This window comes from Pristiophorus japonicus, chromosome 15, assembly GCF_044704955.1.
Source record: "Pristiophorus japonicus isolate sPriJap1 chromosome 15, sPriJap1.hap1, whole genome shotgun sequence".
Lineage (NCBI taxonomy): Eukaryota > Metazoa > Chordata > Chondrichthyes > Pristiophoridae > Pristiophorus > Pristiophorus japonicus.
Genome location: NC_091991.1, coordinates 22,898,434 through 22,915,957, shown reverse-complemented (window position 1 = coordinate 22,915,957; position 17,524 = coordinate 22,898,434). Strand labels below are relative to the sequence as shown.

Sequence of the window (17,524 nt, the reverse complement as noted above, 5' to 3'; positions counted from 1 at the left end):
GGCGTTGCTTGGCGAACGCAAGTTAAAAGGGATGTTGGTGTGGGAAAGAAAAAAACTTCCAAATGCATGCTGGCTATTTTTCTTCTTTTTCTTTGGCCGCAATCTATCAGCCCGGCACTCTGCTTGAGTACTTGGGACTGATTGAGCCAGATCACGGCTGCCGTCGGGGACCAGCTATCTCGTTCCAATGCAGAGCCTGGAGCGATGGCCCTTCCCTTTTAAGGGAGGGAAGGAGCCTCGGATCCCGGCAGCACTGCATGGTACATTATGCAGCGCTACACCACTACCACCCTGCCTGCATCTTTTAGCGCTCCATTGGAAATTGTAGCGCTTGATTTTGTGCTCCACTACCTTCCTGGAGTGCTAACACACAATTTAGAGAAAACTGAGAATCATTACCACCTGCCGCTAATTTTTCCAGATTTCAAAAGGGGTGCTACTGAATTTCTTTCCCTAACTAAGCACTCCCATTAAAAAGGGATACTTGGGTGAGGTACCAGAGGCCACTCATGGATCTGTACCCTCGTAAATGTTTGTACATTCAGGAGAAGAGGAGAGAAATTTGGCAAAAACGTGACAACATTTGCCAAATAAGTGATGTGCCTATCTAGGGGCCCAAATTTCCCCAACCCCTTTTTCCGGCGCACTGTCCCGAGATGCGGCGACTTTGTGCGCTCAAAACGGCGCCAAAAAACTTACTAACGCCGCTCTGCTATGTGTCCCGGGTCCTGGCGTGGCGTTTCTCGTGGAGTGGGGGGCGGAGCTACAACCCTGCGCCGAAAACAGTGTCGGCAGCTGTCCCCATGCGCAGTAGAGTGTTCACGCATGCGCAGTAGCTCCTCCCATGATTGTAATGGTGATACCTGCAGCGTCCTGCCCCTATACCGGGCCGAGTGGCCTGCTGCACAAGCCTTCCCGCGCTGAGGGCTGCAAGAAAGAGGGGGGGGGGGGGCGGGGGGGAGGGAGAAAGAATCTTCAAAGCTTTTCCAGTGCTTTACCAGTACTTTATTATCTAGCTATCTTTACTAAAAATTCCCTGTCTGCAGTATCTTACAGATCACTCACTACTGCATAGAATTCTAAAATATTACTAATTATCAGAGTCACACTACGCAATGCTGAACACCAAAATTTAAGTTTACATTTTGATGTGCTTTTTTTTTTTTAAGTCTAACGTTTTAAATTTCTAAACCTAGTCAGGTCAATTCTTTGGTGCTGCAGAAGTCAAAATCCAATGTGATGTGATGCTGCACACAAATCCATTAGGCGAGAGCGTTGGTGCTCTTGATCTATTATTTACAAAGAAAACCTTCCCCTTGCTTCAGTGGCCCCTATACTTCAGCCTTCATTACAAGATCTTACAGCTAAAGGGATCAGGGGGTATGGAGAGAAGGCAGGGGTGAGGTACTGAGGTTGCATTATCAGCCATGATCATATTGAATGGTGGTGCAGGCTCGAAGGGCCAAATGGCCTGCTCCTGCACCTATTTTCTATGTTTATTCTTGTAAAAACCCCATACTCAGTTTAATCAGGCTGAAAACACCTACACCCTGTCCAGTCTCGCTGCTTGGGATTTAAAAAAAAAACTAGCATTCCTATCATAACATTGTCATTTGGAGGCTACCTGCGCTGATTTCTTAACTCTCCGCAAGGGTTTTCTGTGCAGCTACAAGTGGCCACATACGCTGGCCTAAGTTAGTTTGGAGCAACTGGCTTAAATGGACCAAAACGGGTGTAGGTGGCTGGTAATGCCCCCTTTTGTGAAAAAAAAACGAAACTAAAAAAAATCCTAACTAACTCACTTACACTGGCGCATATTAAATGTGCAGAATGGGGATTTTTAAGATACTCCAGAAAATCAAGTTGCTCCAAAAAAAATGGAGCAACTCCTGGCCAAATTTGGGCCCTAGGTATCTAGGAAATTTATGAGATTCATAACTGCTATAATTGACGTGCACTGTAAATGATCTCATGCTGTGCTCCCTGTCTGGAGTAAAAATAAAACTGGGAAGGTGGCTCAACCGTGGCTAACAAGGGAAATTAAGGATAGTGTTAAATCCAAGGAAGAGGCATATAAATTGGCCAGAAAAAGCAGCAAACCTGAGGACTGGGAGAAATTTAGAATTTAGCAGAGGAGGACAAAGGGTTTAATTAGGAGGAGGAAAATAGAGTATGAGAGGAAGCTTGCCAGGAACATAAAAACTGACTGCAAAAGCTTCTATAGATATGTGAAGAGAAAAAGATTAGTGAAAACAAACGTAGGTTCCTTGCAGTCAGATTCAGGTGAATTTATAATGGAGAACAAAGAAATGGCGGACCAGTTGAACAAATACTTTGATTCTGTCTTCACGAAGGAAGACACAAATAACCTTCCGGAAATACTAGGGGACCGAGGGTCTAGTGAGAAGGAGGAACTGAAGGAAATCCTTATTAGGTGGGAAGTTGATGGGATTGAAGGCCAATAAATCCCTGGTGCCTGATAGTCTGCATCCCAGAGTACTTAAGGAAGTGGCCCTAGACATAGTGGATGCATTGATAATCATTTTCCAACAGTCTATCGACTCTGGATCAGTTCCTATGGACTGGAGGGTAGCTAATGTAACACCACTTTTTAAGAAAGGAGGGAGAGAGAAAATGGATAATTATAGACCGGTTAGCCTGACATCAGTAGTGGGGAAAATGTTGGAATCAATTATTAAAGATGAAATAGCAGTGCATTTGGAAAGCAGTGACAGGATCGGTCCAAGTCAGCATGGATTTATGAAAGGGAAATCCTGCTTGACAAATTTTCTAGAATTTTTTGAGGATGTAACTAGTAGAGTGGACAAGGGAGAATCAGTGGATGTGGTGTATTTGGACTTTCAAAAGGCTTTTGACAAGGTCCCAGACAAGTGATTGGTGTGCAAAATTAAAGCACATGGTATTGGGGGTAATGTACTGACGTGGATAGAGAACTGGTTGGCAGACAGGAAGCAGAGAGTCGGATAAATGGGTCCTTTTCAGGATGGCAGGCAGTGACTAGTGGGGTGCTGCAGGGCTCAGTGCTGGGACCCCAGCTATTTACAATATACATTAATGATTTAGATGAAGGAATTGAGTGTAATATCTCCAAGTTTGCAGATGACACTAAGCTGGGTGGCGGTGTGAGCTATGAGGAGGATGTTAAGAGGCTGCAGGGTGACTTGGACAGGTTAAGTGAGTGGGCAAACGCATGGCAAATGCAGTATAATGTGGATAAATGTGAGGTTATCCACTTTGGTGGCAAAAACACGAAGGCAGAATATTATCTGAATGGCGGCAGATTAGGAAAAGGGGAGGTGCAACGAGACCTGGGTGTCATGGTACATCAGTCTTTGAAAGTTGGCATGCAGGTACAGCAGGCGATGAAGAAGGCAAATAGTATGTTGGCCTTCATAGCTAGGGGATTTGAGTATGGGAGCAGGGAGGTCTTACTGCAGTTGTACAGGGCCTTGGTGAGGCCTCACCTGGAATATTGTGTTCAGTTTTGGTCTCCTAATCTGAGGAAGGACATTCTTGCTATTGAGGGAGTGCTGCGAAGGTTCACCAGACTGATTCCCGGGATGGCAGGGCTGACATATGAGGAGAGACTGGATTGACTGGGCCTGTATTCACTGGAGTTTCGAAGGATAAGAGAGGATCTCATAGAAACAGATAAAATTCTGATGGGACTGGACAGGTTAGATGCAGGAAGAATGTTCCCGATGTTCGGGAAGTCCAGAACCAGAGAACTTAGTCTAAGGATAAGGGTAAGCCATTTAGGACTGAGATGAGGAGAAACTTCTTCACTCAGACCGCAGAGAGTTGTTGATGCCAGTTCATTGGATATATTCAAGAGAGAGTTAGATATAGCCCTTACGGCTAAAGGAATCAAAGGGGTATAGAGAGAAAGCAGGAAAGGGTTACTGAGGTGAATGATCAGCCATGATATTGAATGGTTGTGCAGGCTCAAATGGCCTACTCTTGCACCTATTTTCTATGTTTCTATGTCAAAGGTAGTGTGCGTTGTCAATCTGCAGTGTTGGTTTTCACTTGCAGGAAATTATTTCAGATCTGTTTATATTGCCTAACTTGAGATGTGAAATTTGTTTTTTGTGGCTGTAAAATGCTCGAAACATGTCCTCGGTCTAAGGGATTCTGAAATAGTGCTCAAATTTTGCCTCTTGATGCAAATGTAATTATGTTGCACACTCAGACTGTAGAAGTTTACAATGCCGAAAGACCATTGGGCACATCATAGCTGTGCTGGAGCAAACCAAAATGAATGTCACTGTTCAATTTATCCCTTTAATTCAATGGTCCTGTACAGTTTTGTGCTTCAGAGTGAATAGACTGCAGTCAGTTAGTCTATAATACTTTATTCTTTAAATAGTTGTTTGTCATCTTTTCATAATGGTATTAATGATTTCAGCAATCAATTCTCAATGCCATGTGTTACCTCTGGAGCTGTGCATGGTTCACCAAAACAGCAGGCAAGTGATGTTGGCAACCATCGTGCAGAAGTGGAATTTTTACAGGGTGTAATAGCAAATGAAGCTCAAGAAGGTGCAGAGGATGCCTTGGGACAAAGTACAGACAGTTTGTCTCATTTGAGAAGTCCATTTGTACTGGAAGTAAGAGAGAAAGGCAATGAAAGACTGAAGGAAGAACTTGCTAAAGCTCAGAGGGTAAGTTTATCTTTGCTTTATTGTCAAAGGAGATGTATTAGTAGTACCAAGTGTATTTAAAAATAGTCTAAGGATTATTATAAATGTTGATCAAAAAGTCATGATCCAATTTTAATGCATACAATACTAATTCAAATTGGAGTGTTTGTTCATGTCTTTTTCTCTCCTCTGTACACCATTGCTGGGACAACAGAGATTATGCTATGGCTGTGCAAACGGGAAGTGTATTCCTTTACATTGTGGTCTTTTATTCCATGGCAAAGCTGCTGTAATTACTCGTGCATGCATGCTGAGTCCATAAATACATTTTATTATGTAGAAGGTTTTGTCACAGTAATAAAACAATCTGCTGCAGTTCATTATTCCATAATGTAACCTTTTATAAGAACTCTTTCACTGATTAACAAAAGCACTAGCATGTGTTCACACTTCAAAATAATAACAAAATAATCCAACTATGAAAATATAGAAAGGATGTATTGAAATTTTCATCAAAAGGAATCACACCATTTGACTTGGTTTTTGCTCTTGGTGTAAGAAAAAAGCTATTCATACCCTACGTGTGTGACATTTAGTTGTACTTTTTATACTTATGAGTTAAGACCTTTAGCATAAGTCTCACAGGTGAAATATCTTATTGTCTGGGAGCAAAAATTTCAAGTGAAATAAAAGTAGGAATGCTTCACCATAGAATGTTTTGTATCCAATCCTCCCTGCTAATTTGAAGCTCAAAATTGGCATCTAAAAAAAGTCTTAAAATCTAATTTGAAGCTCAAAATTGGCATCTGAGAAGTCTTAAAATCTTTTCTGCTGTCCAGTGAATCTCTTTAAAGGTTCGGTCCACTAAAGTATTAAATATTCTTCAGGAAAATATACTTTCGATTGTCTAATTTATATCTTAAGCTTTGGCTATCCTTCTCATCAGAGATAATGGCCTGGAATTTGCAGTAAGAATAATGGTGAGGCTACCAGTGCTAACCGTTATTCAAGAGTAAATCTAACAGAAACTTCCAGCATGCGCACATGCGCAGTTAAATCGGGAAGTTGCTGTCTGAGTTGCATTGCTCCTCCAGAAGCTGCTCTACACCGATACTTTGCTGAAAAATACATGGAAGAGCATGACGTTACGGTACTTATCACTAAATACCCACTAAACACGCTAGAAAAAGTTAGGACTTGCCCATTCCAAGTGTAAGTGAATTTTTAACGGCATGATAAGTCTTAGGGCCCAAGTTTCCACACGCGCCTAGAACGGCGCAGTCCCGACCTGGACGCCCGTTTTTCGCGCCACAAAGTGCGCCTAAAAAAATCCTCGGTATTCTCCACCTACTTGCAGGTCCGCTGGCCCTCGGCGCAGCCAGCACGAGCTGTGGGGGGGCGGAGCCAGGTCCCTGCGCTGAAAACAGTGCCGCGACCTCTGCACATGCGCGCTACAGTGGGCACGCAAGTGCAGTAGCTCCAGACGCCGAACTGTGTGGGAGGGGCCCGAAGCACGCAGCCCCTAGCCCTGGCTGAATGGCCCCACTGGGGCTGCGTGAATAATGCTCCTCCCACGGCCAGCTCCTGCGCTCCCCCCCCCCCGACCAGACGCGACACTCGCTCCCCGCCCCACCCGCGCCCCCCCCCCCCCCCCCGAATGACCCGACCCGCGCTCCTGTTCCCGCTCCCCGCCTCCCCGACTCGACCCGCGCTCCTGTTCCCGCTCCCTGCCCCCCCCGACTGGACCCGACCCGACCCGCTCTCCTGTTCCTGCGACCCGACTCGACCCGACCCGCGCTCCTGTTCCCGCTCCCTGCCTTCCCGACTGGACCCGACACGACCCGCACTCCTGTTCCCGCTCCCGACTGGACCCGACCCGACCCACGCTCCCGCCCCCCGACCCGACCCCCCCCCCCCACTGGACCCGACCCGACTCCCGGACTGGATCCGACCTGACCTCCCCCTCTCCCTCCCCCCCTCTCCCTCCCCCCCCCTCTCCCTCCCCCCCTCTCTCTCCCTCTCTCTCTCTCTCCCCCCCGAACCGAACCGAACCTCCCCGACCCGACCCAACCCAACGCCACCTACCTGTAAATCTGGTGCTGGGGACAGGCCCTGCCCGAAGTCTCGGGCCAGCCCGTTCAGCCTTCGGTCCCGAAAGGCCTGCCTGAAGCACTTTCACACAGGTAGGTTTATTTAATCTTTTCTTTGCTTATAAATGTTTATTCAGGTTGGATTTATTTGTATAATATTTGTATAAGTATAAATAAGGATTTATTGTAGAATTTAATGAGTTCCCTTCCCCCCCCCACCTCGTTCTGGACGCCTAATTTGTAACCTGCGCCTGATTTTTTTTAATGTGTAGAACAGGTTTTTCAGTTCTACAAAAATCTTCACTTGCTCCATTCTACTTTAGTTTGGAGTACGTTTTCACTGTGGAAACTTTGAAATCAGGCGTCAGTGGCCGGACACGCCCCCTTTTGAAGAAAAAATTCTGTTCCAATATAGAACTGTTCTACCTGACTAGAACTGCAGAAAAAAAAAATGTGGAGAATTGCGATTTATAAGATAGTCGGTTCTCCACCAGTTGCTCCTAAAAATCAGGCGCAAATCATGTGGAAACTTGGGCCCATTGTTATTGCCAAACAACTGGAAATTTGCTTTTACAAGTCTGCAGTCAAATTCCTTCAGATTTTAATTATGGTTGGAGATTTAAAAATAAATAACAATTCTTTTTAAACTCTATTTTGGGATTTATTTCAGGATGTGGGAAATGATTCCAAGCTGATTCTATATCAGTCTGTCATTCTAAATATGTAAAGATATTTAAATGAAAATCTCTTCTTTAAAGCTTCAAACATTTGGAAAAGTGACACAAGATTACATCGTGGCACAATTTTTTTTGTTTCGTAGAACATATATAAATTGTAGAACATGTTAATTGTTTGTAACTGTTGCATTACAGGATCTGCAATTAAAAGATGAAGAATGTGAGCAACTATCCAAAGTTAGAGACCAACTGGGCCAAGAACTAGAAGAACTTACAGCTAGTTTATTTGAGGTATGAGTTGAGCCTAGGCCATATTGAATGAAACTGATTCTGTTAAATAAATACAAAAGCAAAATACTATGGATGCTGGAATGTGAAATAAAAACCGAAAATGCTGGAAATCTCGGAAGGTGAAGCAGCATCTGTGGAGAGAAACAGAGTTAACATTTCAGGTCTGTGAATATTCGTCAGAACTGCAAAAGATAGAGATGTACCAGGGGCAGGCGGAAGAAAGAACAAAAGGGAAGGTGTATGATAGGGTGGAAAATAGATTAAGAGACAAAAGGGATGATGGGCAAAAATGAGATGGTAATGGGACAAGTTAAGAAACAAAAGATGAGTCTAGATGGGGTGTGAATGGCAGAATCATCTCCAGCTGCCATGGGAAAGAAAAAAAGAAGGGGGGTGCTTTTTTAAAAAAAAAAGGGAAAAAAATATGGGACCGAGGTTATGGTCTGAAATTGTTGAAATCGATGTTGAGTCCAGAAAAGTTGTAAAGTGCCTAAACGAAAGATGAGATGATGTTCCTCGAGCTTGTTAAATGTATAATTAAATGTAACCTTGACATCACGTAAATCTTCAGTATTGTGCACTATCCAGTGATATTAGGTGTCGGACATGCCCTTGCATTACTTCATGTTAATTCCTAGAGTTGATTGAACTGACTGACTAGTCACCGAGCCAGAGCAGTTAACAAATGGGCATGAATCGCAAGTAAATCCGCACTCATGCGATCCTCCCCGCGAGATCGTCCTTTAAAACCCTGCAGAGTTTTGTGCAGCATACTCCCCTCCCCCCCCCCCCCTCCCTTCCCACAGAGCCCAAAAGCGCACCATTGTATGTATGCGAGCCTGGGATCACGTGGGGCAGTGGTTCTTCTACTTCCTGATTCATAGCCCAAGTGAAATTTTGGGCAAACTCAACGGAAATATCCGGGACCTTTCTTTGTCTGTCCTTTGTACAGATTATATAGATTTTAGTTTCTACTTAATTCAATGTGATTCGAAAAAGAATTCTATTGTTCTCTCATAACAACAGACGTTTATAACAAACCTCCCTTTAAAACAAAGTATTGCAAAACTTTAATTGTGCCAAGTTTTGCTATTACAAACTGCTCATTATAACAATCAGTGGAGATCACTCATCATCATAAACTCTGTTACTGCAAAATATTTGTAATGTAAAAATTCATTGTTACAAACTATGCATTGTAAAAAAAATCTAACACTCAAAGGCTGGCATTATAATAAATTCAGGAGCTACGATCTTCTCATGCTAACAATCTGTTATTGTAAATATCTCATTAGAACAAGGTATGTTTATTCAAAATTCACAAACATCAGTTGTTGCAAACCTTGTATCAAATACTAACAATACAAATCTCTCATTACTTTACACTCTGATTATTAACTTCTCATTTAAAAAAAAATACAAACGACTCATTTCATGCTTTATTCAGTGTGCTTAGAAACACTTCATTATGATAACCTCTTAAAACAAATCTCCCATTATAGCATTGTCTAGTTACAGATCTTTTTGTTATTACAGTTTTCTCATCTGGTCCCTTTACACTGTATAGCAGGCTTCCTGTGCTTGTTTGGACAAAACTTAAAAATTTATAGCGTAATTAATTCGGAGTAGCTGGGCAATTAGTCCAACTTTTTGCCGTGACGTTGATTCCTATCAGAAGGTGAAAGATGCAGCAAAGTCTCTGTGTTGCTGTAACTTGACAGATCACAAGGCGGGACTTAGCACATGTGCACGCGTTAGTTTGTCGTCATACCGAACGCAAATTCAGGGCCGTTTCAGAACTGGCCAGACAACAGGCCCTACTAGATTTAGAGATGAGTAATGAACCACTGTAAACTGGGCTGAACTGTTAATAGGTGAACCAACAAACAGTGGGAAGTATTCAAAAAAGTATTTGGCATGATACAAAATCAGTTTGTACTCCTAAAAGACAAAAGGCAAAAAATTTGGGTGCGCCCTTTTGGGGCAGTAAAATCCACTTCCTTTGTGGACCGGACGCCTCAGCAGTGAGGCACAAGACTCAGCAACGCTACGCACTGAGCCGCGTAGCTCAGTAGGAGGGGCTCGTCCCTGAATTAAAGGCAAGAGCCCAAGCTGCATACTCTGGACTACTGGGGAGTGGGGGTGCTACGCAATCAGCCTGGCACTCGAGCAGAGTGTCGGGCTAACTGATTGCGGCATGGACTGATTGTGGCAACGGAGCGCACGAGAAAGCCAGCCATTTTTTTCACAACCAGCAGCCCACCTCCCCTTTAACTTTTGCCCCACTAGCGGCCCCCACCCGTTTTGCGTCCCCTGAAGCTGTCGCTGTCATTGCCTGGTGCAGCTTTGGGTGGGGGGGTGATACCCAAGTTAGCGTCCGGGGCACTGCGCACGGTGATGATGTCGCCGTTGCAACAGAGCAGGCGCTATGTGTTACCGCCGCTGCCAAATTCCCGCCGAATTTAGCGGGAGTCGTTAGCAGCGCCGCAACCGGTCACAAAATTGTTTGCGCCCAGGGGAGGGCGCTAACAGGAGTCACAAATGACCCAAATTTTTCCCCTAAAGTCTTCACGTATGCAGTTAAGCAACCATGGTCAACAACCATGAGACAAGAGACTGTATCAAGCTAAAAGCAAATGCTTACACAAGTGCAAGCAAAAGTGGAAATGTGGCGGACTCGGAGAACTATAAAACAAACAATGCCATACAAAGTAATGAGGTGCAAAAATGGAAAATGAAAAAAAAACTTGCAAGGGATATCAATGCTAACAGCAAATGTTTTAATAAATGTATTAAGAGAGTGTGGTAGATAGTAATGTGAGCTCATTGAAGACAGATGCCAAGCGAGACTATAATGGACTTGGTAAAATAGTACTTCACATTCATTTTCATAATGGCGAAAGAGGACAAAATACCAGTGGTATAGGATAGGGATTTAGTAGTCAAGGGGAGGTACTTAGTGGATTTAATATCCGTAGAAAACAAATGACAATGGGGAAAATAATAGGACTTCAGATGGACAAATCTCCGAGACCTGTTGGTTTTCACTCCAGAGTATTGAAAGAGAAAACATTGAAAATGCGTTCGTCAAAATTGTCCAAAGTTCTCTAGATTCAGGATTGTGCCTTTTTGGATTGAAGCATTATTGCATATCTTAGTATGAAGTCAATCTGGGCCTAGTGGCATGTTTTCCTTCAACTTCGTCAGTCTATCAGTGACTGCCTTATCTGAAATTTATTTCTGTGCTAATACTACTTCTGTTATAACCCTCTTGTGCTGGGGAATCATTTGAAAAGAAGAATTCATTTTTGTATAATTGCAATCATGTCACTTCGGATCTTTCAATGCCTCCAAATTTTTTTTTCTTGCCTGCTTGCTGCCAATATATTTATAGAAATGCGTGGATTTTTTATTTTTTATTTAAGCTCTCCTGACTAGTTTATTTTACCTTATTTTTATATATTTATCTTGGTTCACCATGCTACCCACTGCTTTATACTTTACGGACAATCTTTTGGCCTTATTTCCCTATATTACTTCTATTGTTGCACATACCACGTCTTTTCCATTTGTTACCCTTTTTCTCTAGTGACACGGAGCTTCTCTGTTCTGTATATATTGTGAAATACCCATTTTTCTTCCAAGCTCTTTCCCTTTAGCAGTGTTGATAGTCTAGTTTCCTTTACTCGTACCTTTAAATTTGTTGACTGTTTCCATTGTACTCATTTTCTTTTCTATCATATATGATCTATCAGCCATGATATTATTGAATGGTGGTGCAGGCTCGAAGGGCCGAATGGCCTACTCCTGCACCTATTTTCTATGTTTCTATAACATAAGAACATAAGAAATAGGAGCTGGAGTAGGCCATTTGGCCCCTCAAGCCTGCTCCGCCATTCATTAAGATCTTGGGCTCAGCTCCACTTAACCCTTCACTCTCTTATCGCTCAAAAATCTGTCTATCGCCACCTTAAATATATTTAATGACCCAGCCTCCACAGCTCTATGGGGCAGAGAATTCCACAGATTTACAACCCTCAGAGAAGAAATTCCCCCTCATCTCAGTTTTAAATGGACGACCTCTTATTCTGAAGCTATGCCCACTAGTTCTAGATTCCCCCACGAAGGGAAACACCCTCTCTGCATCTACTTTGTCGAGCCCCCTCAGTATGTTACATGTTTTAATAACATCACCTCTCATTCTTCTAAACTCGAATGAGTATAGGCCTAACCTACTCCAGCATTCTTCATAAGTTAACCCCTTCATCTCAGGAATCAACCTAGTGAATCTTCTCTAAACTGCTTCCAATGCAAGTATATCCCTCCTTAAATAAGGAGACCAAAACTGTACGCAGTACTCCAGGTGTGACCTCACCAATATCCTTTATAGTTGTAGTAGGACTTTTCTACTTTTATAATCCATCCCCCTTTGCAATGAAGGTCAACATTCCATTTGCCTTCCTGATTACTTGCTGTACCTGCATACTAACTTTTTGTGTTTCATGCACAAGGACCCCCCAGGTCCCTCTTTATTGCAGCGTTTTTTAATTGCTCCATTTATATAATTTGCTTTTTTAAATTTTTTCTGCCAAATTGGTTAACCTCACACTTTCCCACATTATGGGGTCAAGTATCGGTCTGATTTGCTCCTATTTTTTTGGAGGAACTAGTTTAGAATGGAGTATCTTAGAAATTGCAATTCTCGGCCTTTAGTTTGCTCCAGTTCTAGTCATTTAGAACAGTTTCATTTTAGAACAGATTTTTTTTTTTTCAAAAGGGGGCGTGTCTGGCCACTTATGCCTGTTTTGCAAGTTTAGGCAGCGAAAACTTACTCCAAACTAACTTAGAATGGAGTAAGTGTAGATTTTTGTACGCTCAGAAAAACCTTGCCTACACTTAGAAAATCAGGCGTATGGAACGAAAGATGGGGGGGAGGGGGGTTTACAAACATTAAACACTTCACTTTTACAAATAAGGAGTCATCATCAATAATAAATGATAAATAAATCAATAAATAAACCAATAAATCAATCCAAATAAATTAAAAAAAATAAAATAAAAAAAAAATTAAAAATCACTCAAATAAAAGATTATTTCTACTCACCTGCAGCACCAGGGGGAAGATATGGGGGGGGGGGGGGAGAAAGAGAAGAGGTTGGGGGGGGGAGGGGTGGGGGGAAGAAAAAAAGATGGGGGGGGAGGGGTGGGGGGAAGAAAAGAAGATGGGGGCTGGGGGGAAAGAGAAGAAGATGGGTGGGAAGAGAAGGTGGTGGGGGGGGGTGGGAAGGGAAGATGATGATGTGGGGGGGAAGGGAAGATGATGATGTGGGGGGGGGTAGAGGAAGAGAAGATAATGATGTGGGGGGGAAGAGATGATGATGATGATGATGATGGGGGGGGAAGAGATGATGATGATGATGGGGGGGGGGGAAGAGATGATGATGCCGGGGGGGGCGGAGAAGAGAGGAAGATGGGAGGGGGGGGCGGGAGAGAAGAGAAGAAGATGGGCGGGGGAGACGATGAAGAAGCAGCTGGGCTCCGCCGAGGACTTTGGGCGGGGCCCGCCCCAGCGAGATGTGGGTGGGTGGGCCCTGCCGCCGACAAGGAAGCTGGACCCCGCCGAGGACTTCGGGCTGGGCCCGCAAGCAGTCGATGCCGGGCTGCCGCCGACTCTTCGCGTGGGCCCCGCCCCCAGCAAGAGGCCGGACGGGCGGGCCCCGTCGCCGACGACGCCGGCTGCCAGGAGTTCTTCGGGCGGGGCCCGTCCCCAGCGAGAGGCCGGGCGGGCAGGTCCCGCTGCCGAGGTAAGATGCGCAGGCCACTCGGCCGGGGATAGGGGCGACATCCCTTCAGCCTGGGATAGGGTCGTCGCCCCGGAGACAAAGATGCCGGCAGCTACTGCACACGCGCGCAGTCTCCACTGCGCACACGCGCAGCTGCCGGCACTGTTTTTGGCCTTGGGCTGTAGCTCCGCCCCCAGCAGCTCCTGCTGTGCAGCGCCGAGGTGGAATTGGGCCTCCAGCTATCTGAGAATCGCGAGGTAAGTATTCGGCGCAATTTTTGTTCCATAATTTAGGCGGGCCTCTCCGATATGTGCCATTCTAGCGGGCGGCCGAAACTTGACCCCAAAACTCCATCTGCTAAATTTTTGCCCACTCACTTAGCCTGTCTATATTCCTTTGCAGATATTTTGTGTCCTGCTCACAACTTGCTTTCCCTCCCATCTTTATATCATCAGCAAACTTGGCTACATTACACTCGGTCCCGTCATCCAAGTCATTAATATAAATTGTAAATAGTTGAGGCCCCAGCACCGATCCCTGTGGCACCCCACTAGTTACCTTTTGCCAACCGAAAAATGACCCATTTAGCCCGACTCTGTTTTCTGTTCGTTAGCCAATCCTCTATTCATGCTAATATATTACCCCCAATCCCATGAACTTTGATCTTGTGCAGTAACCTTTTATGTGGTACCTTATCGAATGCCTTCTGGAAATCCAAATACATCACATCCACTGTTCCCCCTTATCCACTCTGCTCGTTACATCCTCAAAGAACTCCAGCAAATTTGTCAAACATGATTTCCCTTTCATAAAACCATGCTGATTCTGCTTGACTGTATTATGCTTTTCTAAATGTCCTGATCGTAAGTCTGATAAACCTCACATTATTGTGGTCACTTTTGCCAAGTTATTTTGAGCCTGTGATTATTTACTATCAAGCCCAATAGTGCCCCTGCTTGAGTAGGTTCCTTGACCAGTTAGTCCATGTAACAGTCCACTGTTGTGTCCAGGATCATGTTTCACTCATATTGCACCCTACTTAGATTTCCAAATTTATGCCTCATAAATTGAAGTCATCTATTGCAATTGAATCCCTTCCTGTACACGCTCTTGTAATTAACAACAAAGTTCTTGGTCCATCCTTCCTCTTAACTTGGTGGTCTATAGCAGAAACCTGTAGTTAGTCATGCATCTCATCTCTTTTCACTTTATCTGCATCAGACCAGGTTAGTCTATCTCTGTTGTATCCATTCCACACAAAATGCTACAATGCCTCCCAGTTCGACTTTTCTACCATTATCAAGTAATCTGTACTTCTGTATTTTTTACCTAACCTGTGTCATTGTTGAACTCGGTCGCTATGATGCTAATATTATTGACTCCATCTCCAGGAAGGAATTCCCAGTCTTCTATTATATCCCTGACTCCTAACATTCATAAATGGAATTTTGACGTCGGCAGCCTTGCCTCCCTTTTCAGAAAATGTTTCCACTTGCTCTGTTACATAACCTGACATCTGGGAGATACTGCATCATTTGAGACTCCTGGGTACAGTTTCACAACAGGCTGTCTTTCCCCTTAATTATAGAGTTCTTCACAATTAATCTCATTCTTCTCACTAGTATTTTTTCCCATGGGTAACCCCTTGCTCCATGGTGCTGCTGTGTGGATATTGATTACCCTCTCATTTTGTCATTCGAAATGGAATATGCACGTTGGTGCAGTTTGGGGTGCCCTTCTGAGTTTGGGGTTATTGGATGGGGGAAGCACCCTTCAATGCTTGATGCTGACACTGGCTTTCTGAAATGGAAAGTGTTCCATTTCCTAGCACTAACGTTCTTCACCTTAACATAGAAACATAGAAAATAGGTGCAGGAGCAGGCCATTCAGCCCTTCTAGCCTGCACCGCCATTCAATGAGTTCATGCTGAACATGAAACTTCAGTACCCCCTTCCTGCTTTCACGCCATACCCCTTGATCCCCCGAATAGTAAGGACTTCATCTAACTCCCTTTTGAATATATTTAGTGAATTGGCCTCAACTACTTTCTGTGGTAGAGAATTCCACAGGTTCACCACTCTCTGGGTGAAGAAGTTTTGCCTCATCTCGGTCCTAAATGGCTTACCCCTTATCCTTAGACTGTGACCCCTGGTTCTGGACTTCCCCAACATTGGGAACATTCTTCCTGCATTCAACCTGTCCAAACCCGTCAGAATTTTAAACGTTTCTATGAGTTCCCCTCTCACTCTTCTGAACTCCAGTGAATACAAGCCCAATTGATCCAGTCTCTCTTGATAGGTCAGTCCCACCATCCTGGGAATCAGTCTGGTGAATCTTCGCTGCACTCCCTCAATAGCAAGAATGTCCTTCCTCAAGTTAGGAGACCAAACCTGTACACAATACTCCAGGTGTGGCCTCACCAAGGCCCTGTACAACTGTAGCAACACCTCCCTGCCCCTGTACTCAAATCCCCTCGCTATGAAGGCCAACATGCCATTTGCTTTCTTAACCGCCTGCTGTACTTGCATGCCAACCTTCAATGACTGATGTACCATGACACCCAGGTCTCGTTGCACCTTCCCTTTTCCTAATCTGTCACCATTCAGATAATAGTCTGTCTCTCTGTTTTTACCACCAAAGTGGATAACCTCACATTTATCCACATTATACTTCATCTGCCACGCATTTGCCCACTCACCTAACCTATCCAAGTCACTCTGCAGCCTCATAGCATCCTCCTCGCAGCTCACACTGCCACCCAACTTAGTGTCATCCGCAAATTTGGAGATACTACATTTAATCCCCTCGTCTGAATCATTAATGTACAGTGTAAACAGCTGGGGCCCCAGCACAGAACCTTGCAGTCTAGTCACTGCCTGCCATTCTGAAAAGTACCCGCTTACTCCTACTCTTTGCTTCCTGTCTGACAACCAGTTCTCAATCCACATCAGCAAACTACCCCCAATCCCATGTGCTTTAACTTTGCACATTAATCTCTTGTGTGGGACCTTGTCGAAAGCCTTCTGAAAGTCCAAATATACCACATCAACTGGTTCTCCTTTGTCCACTTTACTGGAAACATCCTCAAAAAATTCCAGAAGATTTGTCAAGCATGATCTCCCTTTCACAAATCCATGCTGACTTGGACCTATCATGTCACCATTTTCCAAATGCGCTGCTATGACATCCTTAATAATTGATTCCATCATTTTACCCACTACTGAGGTCAGGCTGACCGGTCTATAATTCCCTGCTTTCTCTCTCCCTCCTTTTTTTAAAAAGTGGGGTTACATTGGCTACCCTCCACTCGATAGGAACTGATCCAGAGTCAATGGAATGTTGGAAAATGACTGTCAATGCATCCGCTATTTCCAAGGCCACCTCCTTAAGTACTCTGGGATGCAGTCCATCAGGCCCTGGGGATTTATCGGCCTTCAATCCCATCAATTTCCCCAACACAATTTCCCGACTAATTAATAAAGATTTCCCTCAGTTCCTCCTCCTTACTAGACCCTCTGACCCCTTTTATATCCGGAAGGTTGTTTGTGTCCTCCTTAGTGAATACTGAACCAAAGTATTTGTTCAATTGGTCTGCCATTTCTTTGTTCCCCGTTATGACTTCCCCTGATTCTGACTGCAGGGGACCTACGTTTGTCTTTACTAACCTTTTTCTCTTTACATATCTATAGAAACTTTTGCAATCCGCCTTAATGTTCCCTGCAAGCTTCTTCTCGTACCCCATTTTCCCTGCCCTAATCAAACCCTTTGTCCTCCTCTGCTGAGTTCTAAATTTCTCCCAGTCCCCAGGTTCGCTGCTATTTCTGGCCAATTTGTATGCCACTTCCTTGGCTTTAATACTATCCCTGATTTCCCTAGATAGCCACGGTTGAGCCACCTTCCCTTTTTTATTTTTACGCCAGACAGGAATGTACAATTGTTGTAATTCATCCATGCGGTCTCTAAATGTCTGCCATTGCCCATCCACAGTCAACCCCTTAAGTATCATTCGCCAATCTATC

The 17,524-nt window shown here is 44.2% G+C and overlaps 1 protein-coding gene across 3 annotated transcripts in view; it reads left to right on the top strand.

Annotated features, from left to right (window-relative positions):
• Nucleotides 1–17,524, top strand: part of rab3ip (RAB3A interacting protein (rabin3)) — a 75,810-nt gene that overhangs the window by 35,913 nt on the left and 22,373 nt on the right. For all 3 annotated transcript variants that reach the window (XM_070900215.1, XM_070900217.1, XM_070900216.1), the window contains exons 3-4: nt 4,430–4,685; nt 7,627–7,722. In XM_070900215.1, the coding sequence (XP_070756316.1) occupies nt 4,430–4,685; nt 7,627–7,722 (352 nt within the window). The remainder of the gene's footprint in view (nt 1–4,429; nt 4,686–7,626; nt 7,723–17,524) is intronic.